At 43.0% G+C, this 15,407-nt stretch overlaps 1 protein-coding gene across 4 annotated transcripts in view; it reads right to left on the bottom strand.

Annotated features, from left to right (window-relative positions):
* Positions 1 to 15,407, bottom strand: part of PRKAG2 (protein kinase AMP-activated non-catalytic subunit gamma 2) — a 209,568-nt gene that overhangs the window by 144,913 nt on the left and 49,248 nt on the right. Inside the window, exon 1 of one of the 4 annotated variants that reach the window (XM_051768290.1) lies at positions 12,495 to 12,922. The exons of the other annotated variants lie outside the window; for them this stretch is intronic. Coding sequence (XP_051624250.1) covers positions 12,495 to 12,575 — 81 coding nt within the window. The 5' untranslated portion in view covers positions 12,576 to 12,922. Of the gene's footprint in view, positions 1 to 12,494; positions 12,923 to 15,407 lie in introns of those variants that run through there. 4 annotated transcript variants of the gene reach the window in all.

The following is a 15,407-nucleotide window of genomic DNA, read 5'->3' as shown; positions in this document are numbered from 1 at the left end:
ATGTCAGGAATACCTTCCCAACACAGAACCTCCCACATGGGAGGCATCACCCTTTCCATGTAATGATTCAGTGCTTCTTTACCACCACATCTGCGTGCACTTAAAAGAGTTCAAAACATAAACAAATAGCAATTTCACATAAACCTAATTTGTGATCAAATAGAGCTTAATTAAAAATTAGCACCGTCCAGGAAGTCTTCAGGGCTTGCTTGTCTTCAGAACTCAGAGCAGCCCCAGGTCTAATCACATCCCATTGTGTAATCATACTAAATCCAAAATATTCTCAAAAATGTGTATAATTTAGGCATAATCCTTACAAGTGTTCGAAAATATTCTGGTTACATAATTGAACAACAAAAATAAGGAACAAAATATTGAATTACTGGAACTGAAACACATGGGAGTAATTCATGCCAAGCTGAAAAGGAAAAAAAAAAGCAGCAGCCAGGCTTGGCCAAGCTGGCCCGAAATCATTAGGCCCCAAACCAAAGTATTCATGACAAATTCATCTGTTTCCAGCTTTATCCATGCACATTCAATAGGGACTATCTACAACAGCTCAACTACATAAGATCACCCTCATCAGCATGCTTTGACATCTGTATTTCACATCACCTTTGTTTGCAACTAAAAAAATAGGGAAACACCTCAAAACCAAAAGAAGAGGCAATTTTTTTGGTTTAGATTTTCACTCTTATCAAAATTTGACTGAGGCTGAATCAGGCATTACAGGACCTTACAGAAAAACTTCTGTATTAATTTGCTTATTCTCATAATTATTTAGGATTAAAATTACTTACTCCATATAAAAACTATCCAGCCATAAATAGCATTTATAAACACTGTCAATAAACAGCTTATCATTATTATTATTATTATTACTTCTTAAGTTACTGAAGGACTTAAGTGAAGAATCTCCATGAAGAAGTTAAAGAGCCTAATGGAAAGTTACACAAAAACATATCCCCTTGTGTTTATTTTAATTTAGCCAAAGGATTTACCAACATTTTCCTCTACCCATCTTCGGTAGTGCAGAAGCTGGAATCTGATGCATGCTAAGTCATTTTCCACGGAATAAATCAAGCAAATAACCTCCTTGGAGCTCCATGTCTTAGCATCCCTACATTACTATTTAGTGTAGCTTCCAGGGAGAAAACTGGCTGTTTGGGAAGTCTGGAGACTGGATGGAAGAAACTGGGTTTAAGGGGACATATATCTTGTAATCAGGGTCAAAAAAGCTGTTCAGAAAATCTGGACTGAGAGGAATGAAATCATAAGTTCTTTTTTTGAGCAGAAACCTCTAAACCCAGCAGGGGTAGGTACAACTATTTTTCTAGGAGCTAAATTTCAGTTCTCAGTCACAATTCCAAGCGTAAAATCACACACACACACACACATATATATATATATACATTCTGAAGTCTAAAAGTATCATGAAACCCATCTGATGACTTTATTCTAATTTGTAACTCTCAGGTATCACGGAGGTATGCTAACTTCATCTTTCTCCACATCCAGAACAGATCTTTACTTCTAAGCAGAAATAACTGGAGCCAGAGCTTTCTGGGCAGCATGAGATCTTTGTTAATACAGGGCTGCAGAATGTTTCAAATTGGACAATAGTTGTACTTTTAGTCCTGTGATAAAGTCCATAATTGTAGCTGCTACCTAACAATTTTTTCATCTTTCAGTTCTTCACGGGATTCTATATGTGAAGGTATCCATTTACAGAAGGAAAAAATACATATATCAAGTGCCAGGCTTTAGTGCTGTCTCAATTCCAAGCTGTTGGTGAAGCAAGGAAATATTAGGTGCTTATTCTCCCTTTACACATATCTCTGCAGAATATAGACAAATATCAATGTTTCGTACCTTCCTCATCATCCAGAAGCACATGTGATGATGCAGTTGATGATACAGTAACTCATAAAAAAAATAAAAATAGAAACTGCTCCAAAAGTGTTGCAAAACACCACAGAACTCTTGGCAGGCCAGTGGTGCAGCCCTTGCCCTTGTCACAGATCTGACTGCTCTGATCAGATACACACTGAAGGCTCCCTCCGCCCTTAACCGGGAATTAGACAGCTGCCTTGCTCTCCAGCTCTGCTGTGCTGCACTTGGAATAAGCACCCTGGACAACCACATGGTTCTGGAGAGACCTTTAAAACTTTCAGCAAAGGCGACCAGTGGCATCCTGGTATGAGGAAGAATCCTTCAGACTGCAGAGCCCTGGCTGAAGAACAAACGGCACCGCGCCCTGTGTCCATCACTCCTGCACTGTATCCTTGGATAGACAACTTCTGCAGAGACCACAGTCTGTGATCACCCTCGTAAGGAGCAAAGGCAGCTCTTGGTGCTGTTAACCTGAAATTAACAGTATGAAAAGGCTGTTTTGCAAAGTTTTGTCAGCTTTCCTGCCACGCTTGTGCTCCCCAGTCAGCCCTTTCATCGCTCGGCACCACCTGACAGCCAGACACCACTCCTGCCACTCCAGCTACAAAAAATGACCTCTCGAGCAGTTTAGATTCACTTTACAGCCACAAAGCCGCTGCAGATTTATTTTGTTTTCAATCCACTTTTATTTACAAGAGGTTGTCATGGCAGCTCCTGTTATATTTGCTGAAGAATACGGCCCCAGGGATAGCAAAGATTTTTCTGGAGGACAGCAGAGCTGTGACACAGCAGAACCAGGGCTCAGTGCTCCTGCAGCCAGTCAGGCTCCCTCCCGGAGAAGGAAATCTCCCACAACACCTATTCAACAGGTGATTTCCCAGTGCAAGTCAGGATTATTCTGTCTGCATTTGCACTCACCTTCTCTACCACTTCTTTCCCTATTTCCTCTGGAGGAACAGCAGATATCTGGAATGTTACAGATCCTCCACACTAATTTCTCCACCAAAGGTGAGACTAATTGTAGGGTGATTCTAGCCTGGGTCACCTGTACATCTAGAGGGTGATCCTTCTTAAATCCAGATCTTTTTCCTTTATATCAGAATAGTTGGGATGGTGTGAAAAGAAGGGAAAATAAAATTCTTGTTCTTTGATACCCTGGGAAAACAAAGAAGCTTTTCTCAGAACTGTTTTGGAAAATAGAAAGGAAAACCACATTTGAGGATGCAGAAAGCAAATACACTGGCTGGCACAGCATAGCCAAATAGCAACAGGAACAAGATCTGGTAGCCAAGCCATTTTTCACCTTTTCCAGTCAGTTTCACTGTTCTTTTCCTTACTTACAGGGAGAATTCCTGCCAGAAAGGCTTGCCCAGACACTCTGGTCTGGAGGCTGCTGCAGTTGGAGACCTTGGTGTCAGAAAAGAGCTTCCAGCAATTCTGCTGCAGAGGCTGCAGATTTAAATAACAGACCACTAAAGCCTTGAATCCAGTAAAAAACACAGGATAAACAAGATTCCTGTTTTACTATTGTTTTGCTACCGGGCTACTTTGGCAGCCAGGCTGATAAATTTTCTACACAACATCTGAAGCCAAGGGGCCAGCAAGGTACTCTGGGGCACATTGTGACTGCCAGGCCAGAGACCGATTTCCAATGTATCTTGGGTGGAAGTAGGACCTTCCTGTGGCCCTGCTCAACAGTGGCTGGGTATCAAAAGAGTATTTCACAACCAGGTCCCTGCTGCCATCCTTTGGAAACGTCCATTCAAACACAAGGCATGACCATGAACGACAGGGTGATGTGAAATCTGTGCCCATGGTGGTGGGTCCCCGTGAATATTGTCAACACCATGTTTCTGAGGTGACTCAGGTCAGAAGAGCTTCCTGGTAGCCCCAGAGCCCATCTCTGGTGAAAGGCTGGGTTCCTCAGCTATAAGCAACTTCAGAGTCCCAGCGTGGGTAGCATCATGCAGTCCTGACTCCTGATGGTGTCACCTCTGAGATGTTATTTTTCTGCTTCACTCAGTTCTATATATGTGTTAGGATTGCACCAAATTTAAGGATGTGAAATGCCTGCCAGACATTACAGTTTCTTTTTACAACATAACTCAAGCAGAAGGTGACACTTTACTAAGACGGCTTCTCAGTAAGGCGAGACAGCTACTTTAATAAAATAAATGAAGAAAACAACATACAGAGAAATTAAGCTGAGTGCTGACAAAAAAATTGCTAAAAACTGCACTCCTCAGCACCACACCTTAACAGGGCTCTCTGAGTCTCCTTCTCTGCTAATGTTACTGAGCTATGAGCACTTCAACTATCCTACCAAGGACAAAGAAGGTCGGGATTTTTATTAACATTGGCTGTGAACAGTTTCCTTCATTGCACTCTGCACACCAGCAGATTTTTTTTTAGATCAACCTTGGATTCGTACCTATTACGAGCCTACGTAAAACTCTGAATAGCAAATATGCTACATATGCTAATAACCTGTGAGCAGAATCCAAAGTTTGATCTCTGTGGAATAGAGGGCATAGCTTGGTAGCTCTGCTTGCATAGAAATTTGTCCTTTTCTTTGGTAGCAATGCTATCTATAAGCCTTGGGGGGTTTATAACAAATCACTCAATTATTGCACAAGAAAAGATTCAAAACTGACATACACAGGAATTTCTGTCCTTTTGTTTTGATATACCAGTCATAGTAAAGTATAATAAGGCTTGCTACGCTGCTTTATTCCTTCAGGAGTAGGCTGCTCACTGCTTTGCTCTCCTCACTCCCCCATGCCATGCAGACTGCAGCATGTGTTTTGGAGACAAGAGATATGTCGTACTGTGAGACTGAGGATGCTGGTGACTAAGTCTCGGTATGACTCAATGGGAGTGGGCAGTAACAGATGTACAAGGCTGGTTAGATCTGTGCAAGCCAGCTTTGCACTGCACAAGGCTGTTCCAGTTTATTTGTTTGCTAGTACTTTTAAGGGTATTTATAGTATAAAAGAACAATTGAGTGGGTCTGGAGAGTTTGAGATGGTAGGAATGAGACAGGGAGACTTGGCTGATGAGGCCATACTGCGAATCCTGTGTTTAGTTTTGGGCCTCCCATAGCAAGAAAGACATTGAGGTGCTGGAGAGTGTCCAGAGGAGGGCAATGAAGCCAGTGAAGGTCTGGAGCACAAGTTTGATGAGAGTTGGCTGAGGGAGCTGGGGGTGTTCAGCCTGGGAAAAAGGAGGCTCGGGTGGGAACCTTATCCCTCTTACAACCTGAAAGGAGGTTGTCGGTGGGGGTTGGTATCTTCTCCCAAAAACCAGGACAAGGAGGAATGGTGAAGATGTCAGGTTAAAGGTGGACTCAATGACCTTAGAGGTCATTTCCAACCATAATGACTCTATGATTTTGTCTGCAGCATGAAGATGCCAGAGACAGCACAGGCCAGGATTTACTGGGTGACTGTGCAGGACCAGCTGTGTGCACTTTGGTGTCAAGGTAGATACAGCATCAGATTTGAAATAAGAGAGGGTAAATCACCCCAAAATGAAGCGCCTGGAAAAAATGGGAAATATTCAGTTCCAAAGAGGTGTTAATCTAAAAAGTTAGGGAGCAATGGCTGGCCAAAATCTAACTGAGATGTGAAAATCCCCATCCATCAGGTGATTATTCAGTGTCCTACATAAAAACCTCACATGTGAAAATTTTGCATAAGAAAACCAGAGTTAATGGAATTTAAAGGCATTTCTTTCAGCTGTGACAAAAACCAAACAAGGTCCTAAAGAGCTACTGAAGCCAATTCTCCCTTGTTCTCACCCACAGGTAGCCCAGCTTGGATTGCCATCACTTGGTCAGAACTTGCTAAAACTAAGAATTTCAAGGGGAAGGGGATAAAGAGAGCCCTGAAACCAGTAAGTCCTTGATATTTCCTTGAAAACAGCTGTCTTCCAAGCTGTTCTTCCTGAGTTATCCTGATTGTGGGATACCAGCAGCCTCCAACACACCTTTCTTCAATTCTGAACTTCCTGACTGATCCTGACAGGTATTAATCTCCAGCAGTCTACAACAAATTCACCTTTTTTCCTTCTGAGGCTGTAGACAAGATCCATCAACAAAAAATGCCGAGAGACCACAGATTGTTTTTTGCGTTGTTCTCAGTCTCAGACTTAAATCCCCAGAACACATTCCTACGCTGTTCACAGAAAAAATGAAGTTTTCTCTCAAGCCTTGTGCTCTCCTGCCAGGAACCACCACCATGTCTTGTTGGTGATTCAGCCTTTGCAGATGAGCTGAGCACAGGCAGCCTGGGGTGGGATGCAACCCCTTCTGCCTGGAGCCCCATCCTGTTCCGATTGTCCAGGGAGCTCAGGGTTGTATGGAAATGCTGTGATGATGCTGTCCACCTCACCAGTAAGTCACAGGCCATCACGAGAGGCTCTCTGACAAAGCCAGAATAGGAACTCCACACACACTTGCACAGCCTGGTTTGTCAGCTCCTTCACACCATGAACCACACAGCACACTGACTGGCAGCATGTTTACTACAACAGCAGATGGACAACCCAGCCAACGTGCAAATAACAAAATGCCATTAAAAAAAAAAAAAAAGGAGAAAGAGAGAAAGTGAGGGAACAGCAGAGAAAGCAAGCCAGGGAGGAAAACAAAATTCTTAATGTTCCTGTGACACAACCACGATCCATCATGAAGTGCTATCCCAAGGTGCTCAGCTAAAGACAAACTTTCTCTAGTGAGGTATTTCATTCCAGAAGCACCCAAAGTTAAGAAACACAAGGTAAAAGCAGAAGATAACCTACCTCAGTCCTGGAAAATGTGGTCAGATGAGTGATGAGGAAATTAGGAAACAACCAAGGCAAGGACTGCAGGAGCCTGCAAATATTCCCCTTCAGATGGCACAGACTCGGTGCCAACCAAATTGCTTTCCAATACTTATAAGATTGCCTTACATAAACGAGACACAGGATCCCAATGTGTTTGGAGGGAAAAGCTCTCATTTGCTATAAAACACAACTTCAGCCACAGCGAAACGCAGAAACACAGGAAACAAAAGATGATTTTGCCATAATGTAATGAAAACATTTGAGATGCTGCAGCACAGGAGCAGTCTGAAGGGGATTCAAAACCAGGATCATACTGAAGCTTACTAAATCCTCTCTACACTTGAGCTGCTTTAAAAGTCACTGTGGTTTGTATTTATTTATGGTTTTCCCCACGCTCTGTAAGCCAAATATCTTCAAAAATCATTTCCTCAAGGAAGAGGAAAACAAAACAAAATCAGACCTGAAAAACCCCAGCTGATGGCCTTATCTGGGAAGAACTCACAGGGTTCTCCCTTGCATGTATATGAAGAAAAAAATGTGACATTCGCACCAGGCAGAAAATCTCTGCCATAAATACTTGAACTGCAACTATTTTTTCCAGTTCACTGCATTTAGGAAGACAGCTGCCTGTTGCCTCCTCTTTACATTCTTGTCAGTTAATAACCATGAATAATCTTAACAATTAGAAGAAAGCTTAGAGATGGAAAGCCAGGCAAGTGAGGGACCTGCTCTGATCAAGTAGTCCCTCAAGTAAAAAAGAAAGGGAAAAAAAAAGTGGAAGCAAACAAGAAATTAGGCAAGGAAAGGATGAACAGGATGGCTCTGTGCTTGGTGTGATGAAGACCTGAATGGGAGGTCAAAGGAGACAACACATGGAGTCCACATTGAGGAAAGATTCTCCTCTTGATGCTTTCCTGACACATTTTCCTGCATCTCTCTGCAGCCTAAGAGAACAATTTCACATCTATGCAGTTGATAGTCAATTTGCTGTAGTTTTTCTTACACTTTAAGAAACGTGTAAAAAGAGACCAATATATACAATATGCTTTATTTCATAGGTAGACAACTTTTTTTCTTTTCCTAAAAGAATGGATGTCTTCATTCATCAGCCTCTGAACTCCTTATTTAAAGAGGCATTTTGCTGAAGCTGGTAACATAAAAAGCCCTGAAGGGCAGAAGAAAGCTCAAATTCTCAGAGATAACCTAGAAAACTTTATCACACTCATAGTACAGTATTCTACCCAAATCCAGCTTGCGTATCCTTTAAATACCACCCTTGGCTTTGAGCTAAGAAATGCAGAGATGTGGAACCATTACTAGATTATCAGTTAGCAGTGCCTTGCAATACTAATAAATCACAACACATCGTTCATCCTGTGGGAGTCCAAAGCACTTTGCAAACTGCATATCCAGTCCAGAATAGCTTCATGAGTGGACTTAAGTGATGAGACTTTAATTGCCTGCTCCAGCTTTTGAGATTAGCTCTGGGAAGGCATTAAGGATAACATATCGTTCACCTACCTTCAGCCACCTGAAACACTAGTCATGTACCCCACAATTTATGTCCAGTCTAGAGAGAAGGGAAAAGCCAGCATCTCCAGTGGGCAATTTGGTCCCATCTCACAGATTTCACAGAATATTCTGAGTTGGAAGGGACCCACAGGGATCATTGAGACCAACTCTTAAGTGAATGGCCCACATGGGGATCAAACCCCCAGACCCTGGTGTTATGAGCACCCTTCTCTAACCAGCTGAGCTAATCTAATCTCATTTCCCGGGTATGGGAGAGGCTGAACAACTTCCTTAAACTTCGGAGGATCCAACACAGGATAAACGAACCCCGCATCTTACCTCTCCCTCTTTACTGCCTACAAAGCGGGAATAAAATAACTCATTTTCCTTCCCCTCCCTCCCCCCCACCCTCCGTTCGGAGAGCAAACTGTCCAAACAAGGGAATGCATCTTACTACGGGCCAGGCTGCGGCTGCCAGCGTGGTTTACACCAGCTCACGTTCTCCCGGCTCCGGGGAGCGGCGTAGCCATGACAACCCCCGGCGGAGCGGAGGCTGCGACATCCCCGCAGGAGGCTGAGTAAATACTCCGGCAGCTCCGCTCCCTCGGAGTTGTACGGCTGCCGGGACTCAGCCGGGCTAACCCAGCCCGGCTTCGCTCCCGTCGTTGCTTTGCGGCCCAGACACAGCGCAGGTATCCGTGCGGGGGGGAGCACAGTGAGGCCCCGAGCTCTAAGGTTACTAAAATGGTATTTTCTTTGCTGCTGTGTAGAAAACAGGGTTAACTCTTTGACAGGAGCGAAATGAAGGAACCACTGTGTCCAGCTGAAACAATTAGAATTTGAGTTTTAAGAAAATAAGCCAGCTCTTCAACCTCTGAGAAAAGCTCATTTGTGAAGAGAATTGGCATAATCTAAGGGAAATGTCCAAGGGATAGTGTATCTCACACTTCCAGACCTCCTCACACCGAGCCCTGGTCACTCCTGTTAAGGCTGTTTCAAGGGATGTGCTCCAAAAAGCACCATAGTTCTGCTTGGAAAAAGGTATTGGAAGACACCAATGACCACCTCTGATAAAAGATGGATAAAATATTTACCCATTTGGAAAATCTTGTGAACAATGAGACATACAGGAGAACATAACAAAGGGATTACTCACTCTCACTTGAAATAGCCATCACTGAAAATAAGTTTTCACAGTGGGTCAGTTTGGAAATAATCCTCATGTGGAAAGGGAAGAACAGAAATAAGACACACCGAGGTTTTTTTCTAATTACTGTACAGGCAATACTAAAATTTTAAGGAAGATATTTCCCCAAGTAAACTTCAGGCTTCTTTCAAGGACTATGGCTTTCATTAATAGCTACTATTTATTTTTTTCCCCCAGAAATTGTTCCTAGTTTAGATCCAGTGCAGGGGAAAAGAAGCTTTCAAATGCGCCATACTAATTTCTGACTCCTTTAGTGACAGTCTTCTGATTTTAGCCATCTTAATCTTCACAAGCCCATTTAAGCACCGTGTTACAATGGGCCTTTCTGAACATGATGTGGAGAAAGGACAAGCAAACACACGCTCAGGGAAATCCAGCTGGAAACTCAGCCTCGTTACCTGCATATACAGGTTGCCAAATGTAACTTCTGCCCTATGAAGTGGTTTTGAAGCCCAGCAGACACTGGTGGGCTGAAACAGGCAAATCTGCATTTGATTTGGCTGACAGTTTGGGCATCAAAATGTGTTGAGCAGCATTTGATCTTGCTTGGAGAGTGTGGGAAGCATTTCCAAGTGAGCAGGACACCCCGGACACGGTGACAGATGGGCAGAGTACGAGCCTGGCGCAGGAGAGACCGTTTCATAACTGGCTGTTGCTTCAAGCCTTGTGGCAGACAGTCCAAACCCATTTGTCACCAAAAAATAAAGCTCACACTGGAATTACCAAGCCAAGCCTCAGGGAGAGCCCCTGCCCACAGCTCTCAGCCTGGCACAGACACTCACCCTGCCAAGGAGCATCACCAAAAGCCTCCCAAAAAAATAACGAGCACCCAAGCCGGAAACAAAATTAAGCAAAAAAATGACCAATCCAATTTTTTTTCCCCCCTCAAGATGAGTTAAATCCACAAGCAGGAAATTTTGATTGAGAGGAACATTTTTTTATTTTTTCCTTACTACCAAAAATTAAGTTCATGGAAGTAATACGGCCCTAAAAAAATACAAGTTAGTTTTTTCTCATCAAGAATGTTAATTTCTATCTATATGTATTGAACAGCTGTACAACTATTAGTATGCATTTAAATCCAAGTTTTATTAACATTTATTTTGAGCTCTATTAGGAATGGAAATTGGACTTAGAACTGCAATCAGGCACTAGAAGTCATTAAATACCTATTAGAAAAATGTCTCTTACATCAGAGCAAAAGGACAACTTTATCAAAATATATATCAGTTCTAAGAGCAGAGGCACTGGCACCTACAGTGAGAAACAGAAACAGACTTCACTGGTGACTATGTCCTCCCAGATGGAGATGTGCTACAGCTAAACTCACAGGGCATCAGTTTTTTTACACACATATAAAACATGCTTTTATATAGGAAAATGCATATGGCAACATATATAATTGTATAACATGTGCATACAAACATGGTAACAAGTTCTTACAGTTTCTAACTACCATTTATTTTAAATTTTAGATGATTAAACGTTTCTTGTCTTAAAATCAGCTTGTCACTGGACCCACTTGGGTGGCCAAACAAGCTGAAATGACAGGAGGATTTTCTCCTCCTGATGGAAAACCAGTGGCTCTTTGCTGCCTGAAGCAAAGTAGTTACAGGTGATTTCCATCAACTCTGTGTTTTGCTTTTAAAGATTTGCAGCAATTTTGCTTTTAATTCTTTTCATTTCATCTTAATGAGTGTGAAGCATCCTTGTACAGATCGATGGGGTGGATTTTGGGGGGGATTGGGGGCTTTTTGTTTATTTCAAACTAGGGCATTTTCAAAAAATAAATATATTTGTATTCCACTCCCAGTAATAAAAATGGATTAAATTGAAATGCAATAGAGTCTTTTGCTGGGTTTCCCACTGCCCCCCTTTGAAATGAGGGTTGGCCCCATGTCAGCAGGATCCGTTTCATCCTCCTGCCCATCATTCACTCTTCCAACAGATAATCCTGCCCCCCAGACTCCCAACTGCAGCAGCTTCAGTTTTCTCACACCTCCCAGGGCTGCTCAAAGTCAGCGCCGCCTCTGCTTTCCAGCCTCTCCCGAACTCAGGACTCTTCAGCCCATGTGAGGGATGGAGCTGAGGGTGAAATCTCTTCCCCAAAGGCAGAACCCGCATCCCTCCTGCAGCCTGTAACCGCACCTATAACACAGCGACCAACAAGCAAAACACACACAGGGTGCTGGCACAATCCCCTGCATCTTATGCTGGATTGAATTTCAGCTGCTATTCACCAAACCCCTCCCATCACCCCACTAACGGAGCATCTCTAAACCCTTCAGGCTCCGATCCCCAGGAAAGAACCAGCTTCATCCTTTTTGGACGTTCATTATCTCACAGGTCCATTAACTGCGGTGCAAATTGCATGTGCTCAGCATTAATTCTGGCAGTGAAGAGGGGAAAAATGCAAAAGGGACACACAAAGCTTGTAATACACCTCTTTATCCTGGCAAACCCCATCAAATATCAAATATCACATTAAAATCAATAAGCAAACCCTGTGATTTGGGGATTGAAGTGACTAGTCACAGCAATTAGTTGCTCAGCAGTTCAGGCTGCTCTGAGATGAGCAGTAGGAGAAATCAGTCATTGCAGGCTGCAGAGACCAGATGGTTTTAGGCTGAAATTAAATGAACGTCCCCCCTAAATGATAATTTCTCTTTCCAAAACATTAAGGAAAAGTTATGCAAGGGAACAAAACCCCAACCCCAAACCCAAGCTGCATTCTTTAAGTAGATAAAAGAACATTTTGTTCAGCCTTGGAGTATCTATTGCAATTAAATGCTCTAAAAACAGGACAACAGCCCTGTGCCAGCCATGCATGCAAAAGAGACAAAACATGATGAAAGAAACCAAAATATCCAAGGACCACGCATTTCTTACGCAGCCTGAAGAATTCCTGCCTCTCGGCAGAGTCCTGCAGTGCACTCGGGCATCCACCTAAATGAATGCAAAATCTATTTCCCCCCGCCACGATAAATACATTTTAAAAATCATAATAAAAATAATCAAATCCAGAGAAAACCAGAGACAATCGAGCCCCGTTCCGACTTACAGCTCTGAAAAATCCTGCAGTCTGGCTGGAAACGTCCATCGAAGAACTGCATTCAAAGCTTTTCCCTAAAGGCAGGCGCATTTAAACATCTCGGGCTCTGCTACTGGAGCCGGTGCTGCAACAGATGGGGACCAGGGCTGGGTGTGTTCCTGCCTCCCATCGCGGCGCTGCGAGGGGATGGCAGGAGCCGTAGGTAAGGCGGGAGGAGGCAGGCGGCGGGTTTCTCCCTGGCTGCGGGCTCCGTGCCAAAAATGCTTCAGGCATCGCAGGATTCGATTACCCGACTGCAGCAACCTGCCACATCAACTCTGGCGGGGGCAGCGGCACCGGCAGGTAATTAAGCGCCGTTTTGGGCGCATTAGTGAGATGTTGAGGGTACACAGGGGATATCGGAGGGTTCAAATAACCGCAGACGTTCTGGATGTGATCTGAAGGGAGAAAAAGGTCCTGTTTTCAACAGCGGAAGTTTCAGATAACTGAGGCTGCGTCTGCATCAGTATCAAATACATGGGGGAAGGCAGCACAGAGCAGCAGATGCATTTTCAAGAGCTGGAGTCTCTGCTGCACCATTACAGCACTGTTCCCCTCTTAACCACAACTCCACTTTGTAGCTGTACAAAAGTCACACTATTTCTCTGGGCTTAAGTTTTCCCATCTGCAGCAGGAACAGGGGGATGACTTGACTGACTTTTTCATTTATTATAAAGACCTCACTGGGAAGATAACAGTGTCTGAGCACAAAGTATAGCTAACAAAAGTGTCACCATCAAAAAAAAAAGATAATAGATATTTTGAGAGGGCATCATGTGAGCAAGTGCTGGCAGAGCAATGCAAATTTTCCCAGTAGGAGCTGAGGGATGGAAGGGATCTGGGTTTTCTTCATCATCAAGAAGAGAAATCCATCTTTATAACCATATTCAGCTTTGATTACTCCCCCAATCAACCTAACAGTGTCCTTTATTGGCAAAGAAATCACTCCCCAGACTACAGGGACACGTCCTTGGCCAAGATACTATCTAAGGCTGTCACAGATGAGGACACCTCTGACAGAACAAAGCAAAAGGCAGCAAAAGACAGGAAGGTCATCTCTGCACCTTCCAAGACTTTAACAGAAGGCATCAAAATACTCCTGTAATGAACTGACAACTCTCTGAGGAAACAGGTGGCCAGATCCTGAGCCATGGAGCATTGCCAACCCTTTATTGGTCATCTCAGAATACCATTTGTGATGATCTATTGAAACACTCTTCAGGATGGAGGGTTTGCTTTAATTAATGGATCCCAGTTTCAAAAACATTGGCTTACACATCACTCTCTGTCTCTTTATCCCATTTACTGCAGGATGCTGGACCCTTTTGAAACTGGGTGCAGCCAACACTGCCATTAATTCTGTCTACATCAAATAATAAATATCACTGGGCAGTGCATTTTCTTCAGCAGAAAGAGAGATGAGGTCCATCTGACACCCCTGGTGTGCCAGGCAGGCAGCACATCCCAGGAAACAGCCGCTGCTCTCCCTTCCCTCAGAGCACTAAGTGCCTCTGATAAGACAAGTCCCTTGGGAGCGAGAAAGCTGAAAATGGTAGATTCTGTTCACTCATAAATGGCACTTATTTCTTGAACCATTTTAAGACAAGCTCAGTGGCAGCCCTTTTAAACACAGAAATGACAAAAAATATTTAGTGTTTAGAAGGTTTTTGCTCACAGCTAAATGAATATTTTATTCATTTAGAATATACAAATAGTTTAGGAAAATGAACAAGCTTCCTCTTAAATTCTGTTTCAGGGCTATCAGAGAAACTAGTCAACCAGCTGGAGCAAGCAAAATACATTTGGGTCTCTCCTAGTTGAGCTGTAGTAGAAAGGAAGGTATTTGTGGCTGACCTAGAGAGGGTAGAATGGAAGATTGGATTTGTATTGGAACAAAAAAGGTTCTCCTCCAAACCAGATTGCAAAGCACTGTTCAGGTCAATTGCTTCTCTGTAGAGTTAACTCCTAAGGGTTATTCTGATCAGAGATCAGATCAAATAAAAAGGGGCATTAACAGCCAGGAAAATGTCCCATGTCCCTAAATTGTCGCTTTCAAATTACTCACAGGGCTCAGTTTGATGTAGCCAATTTCAAAAATCACCCAGACCTATTAAGGTGGCTTTTTTAAAAAATTAATCTTCAAAACACTTTCTGGTCTCAAAGTCTGATTTGGCACAAATTCTACCTCAAAAACATGCCTTTTCCTCCCCCACCTTTGGATAAAGAGTATGAAACAGATTGCACAACTACATCTCAGATAAGCAGAACAGGTAGTGGTTTAGATACCATTTCATAAATATTTGCTGAACTAATTTTTGGATACTGTCCAGTTTCTGACAACCATGAAAAACATTGAATAATTTGCCATTTTCTTTCACCTTTCTAGGATGAAAAATAGGCAGGGAGGTTTTATTGCTATCATTTCTTGCCATTATTTAATGACTACTCGCATTTATGTTGATGTCTCCTGCCAAAGAAGCCCAAGTTGTTCTTGAATCTACAGGCCTGAGGTGTCCAAATGACATTTATGTAAATATTTATGTATTCTTTATTAAATATTGCCAGATTGAATACCTGGGCTCATATGTGGCTGTGTAGGCGATTAGTAAAGATCTGAGAAAAACCAACTTATTTCTGAATAAATACTTTGTTCCAAACTGGGATTCCAAGTGCACATGCTCTGTCAGAGGTGCCAAGGCTCAGCAACCAAGAGCAGCAGTGGGTTAGTGTACATCATTGTGCACGAGACGGTGCAACACGGGAAACCACCCAAATAAAGTTATTTAATTGTGCTTTCAACCCTGCCTTATCGACAAGTTCTAGGAGTCTGTATGAATAGGGATCCAAAATTCCAGCCATTCCCTTGCTTCCTTATACATTAAG

This window comes from Manacus candei, unplaced genomic scaffold (assembly GCF_025592945.1).
Source record: "Manacus candei isolate 608988 ecotype Guabito, Panama unplaced genomic scaffold, ASM2559294v1 h1tg000094l, whole genome shotgun sequence".
Classification (NCBI taxonomy): Eukaryota; Metazoa; Chordata; class Aves; order Passeriformes; family Pipridae; genus Manacus; species Manacus candei.
This window is presented reverse-complemented; position numbering and strand designations above follow the sequence as displayed.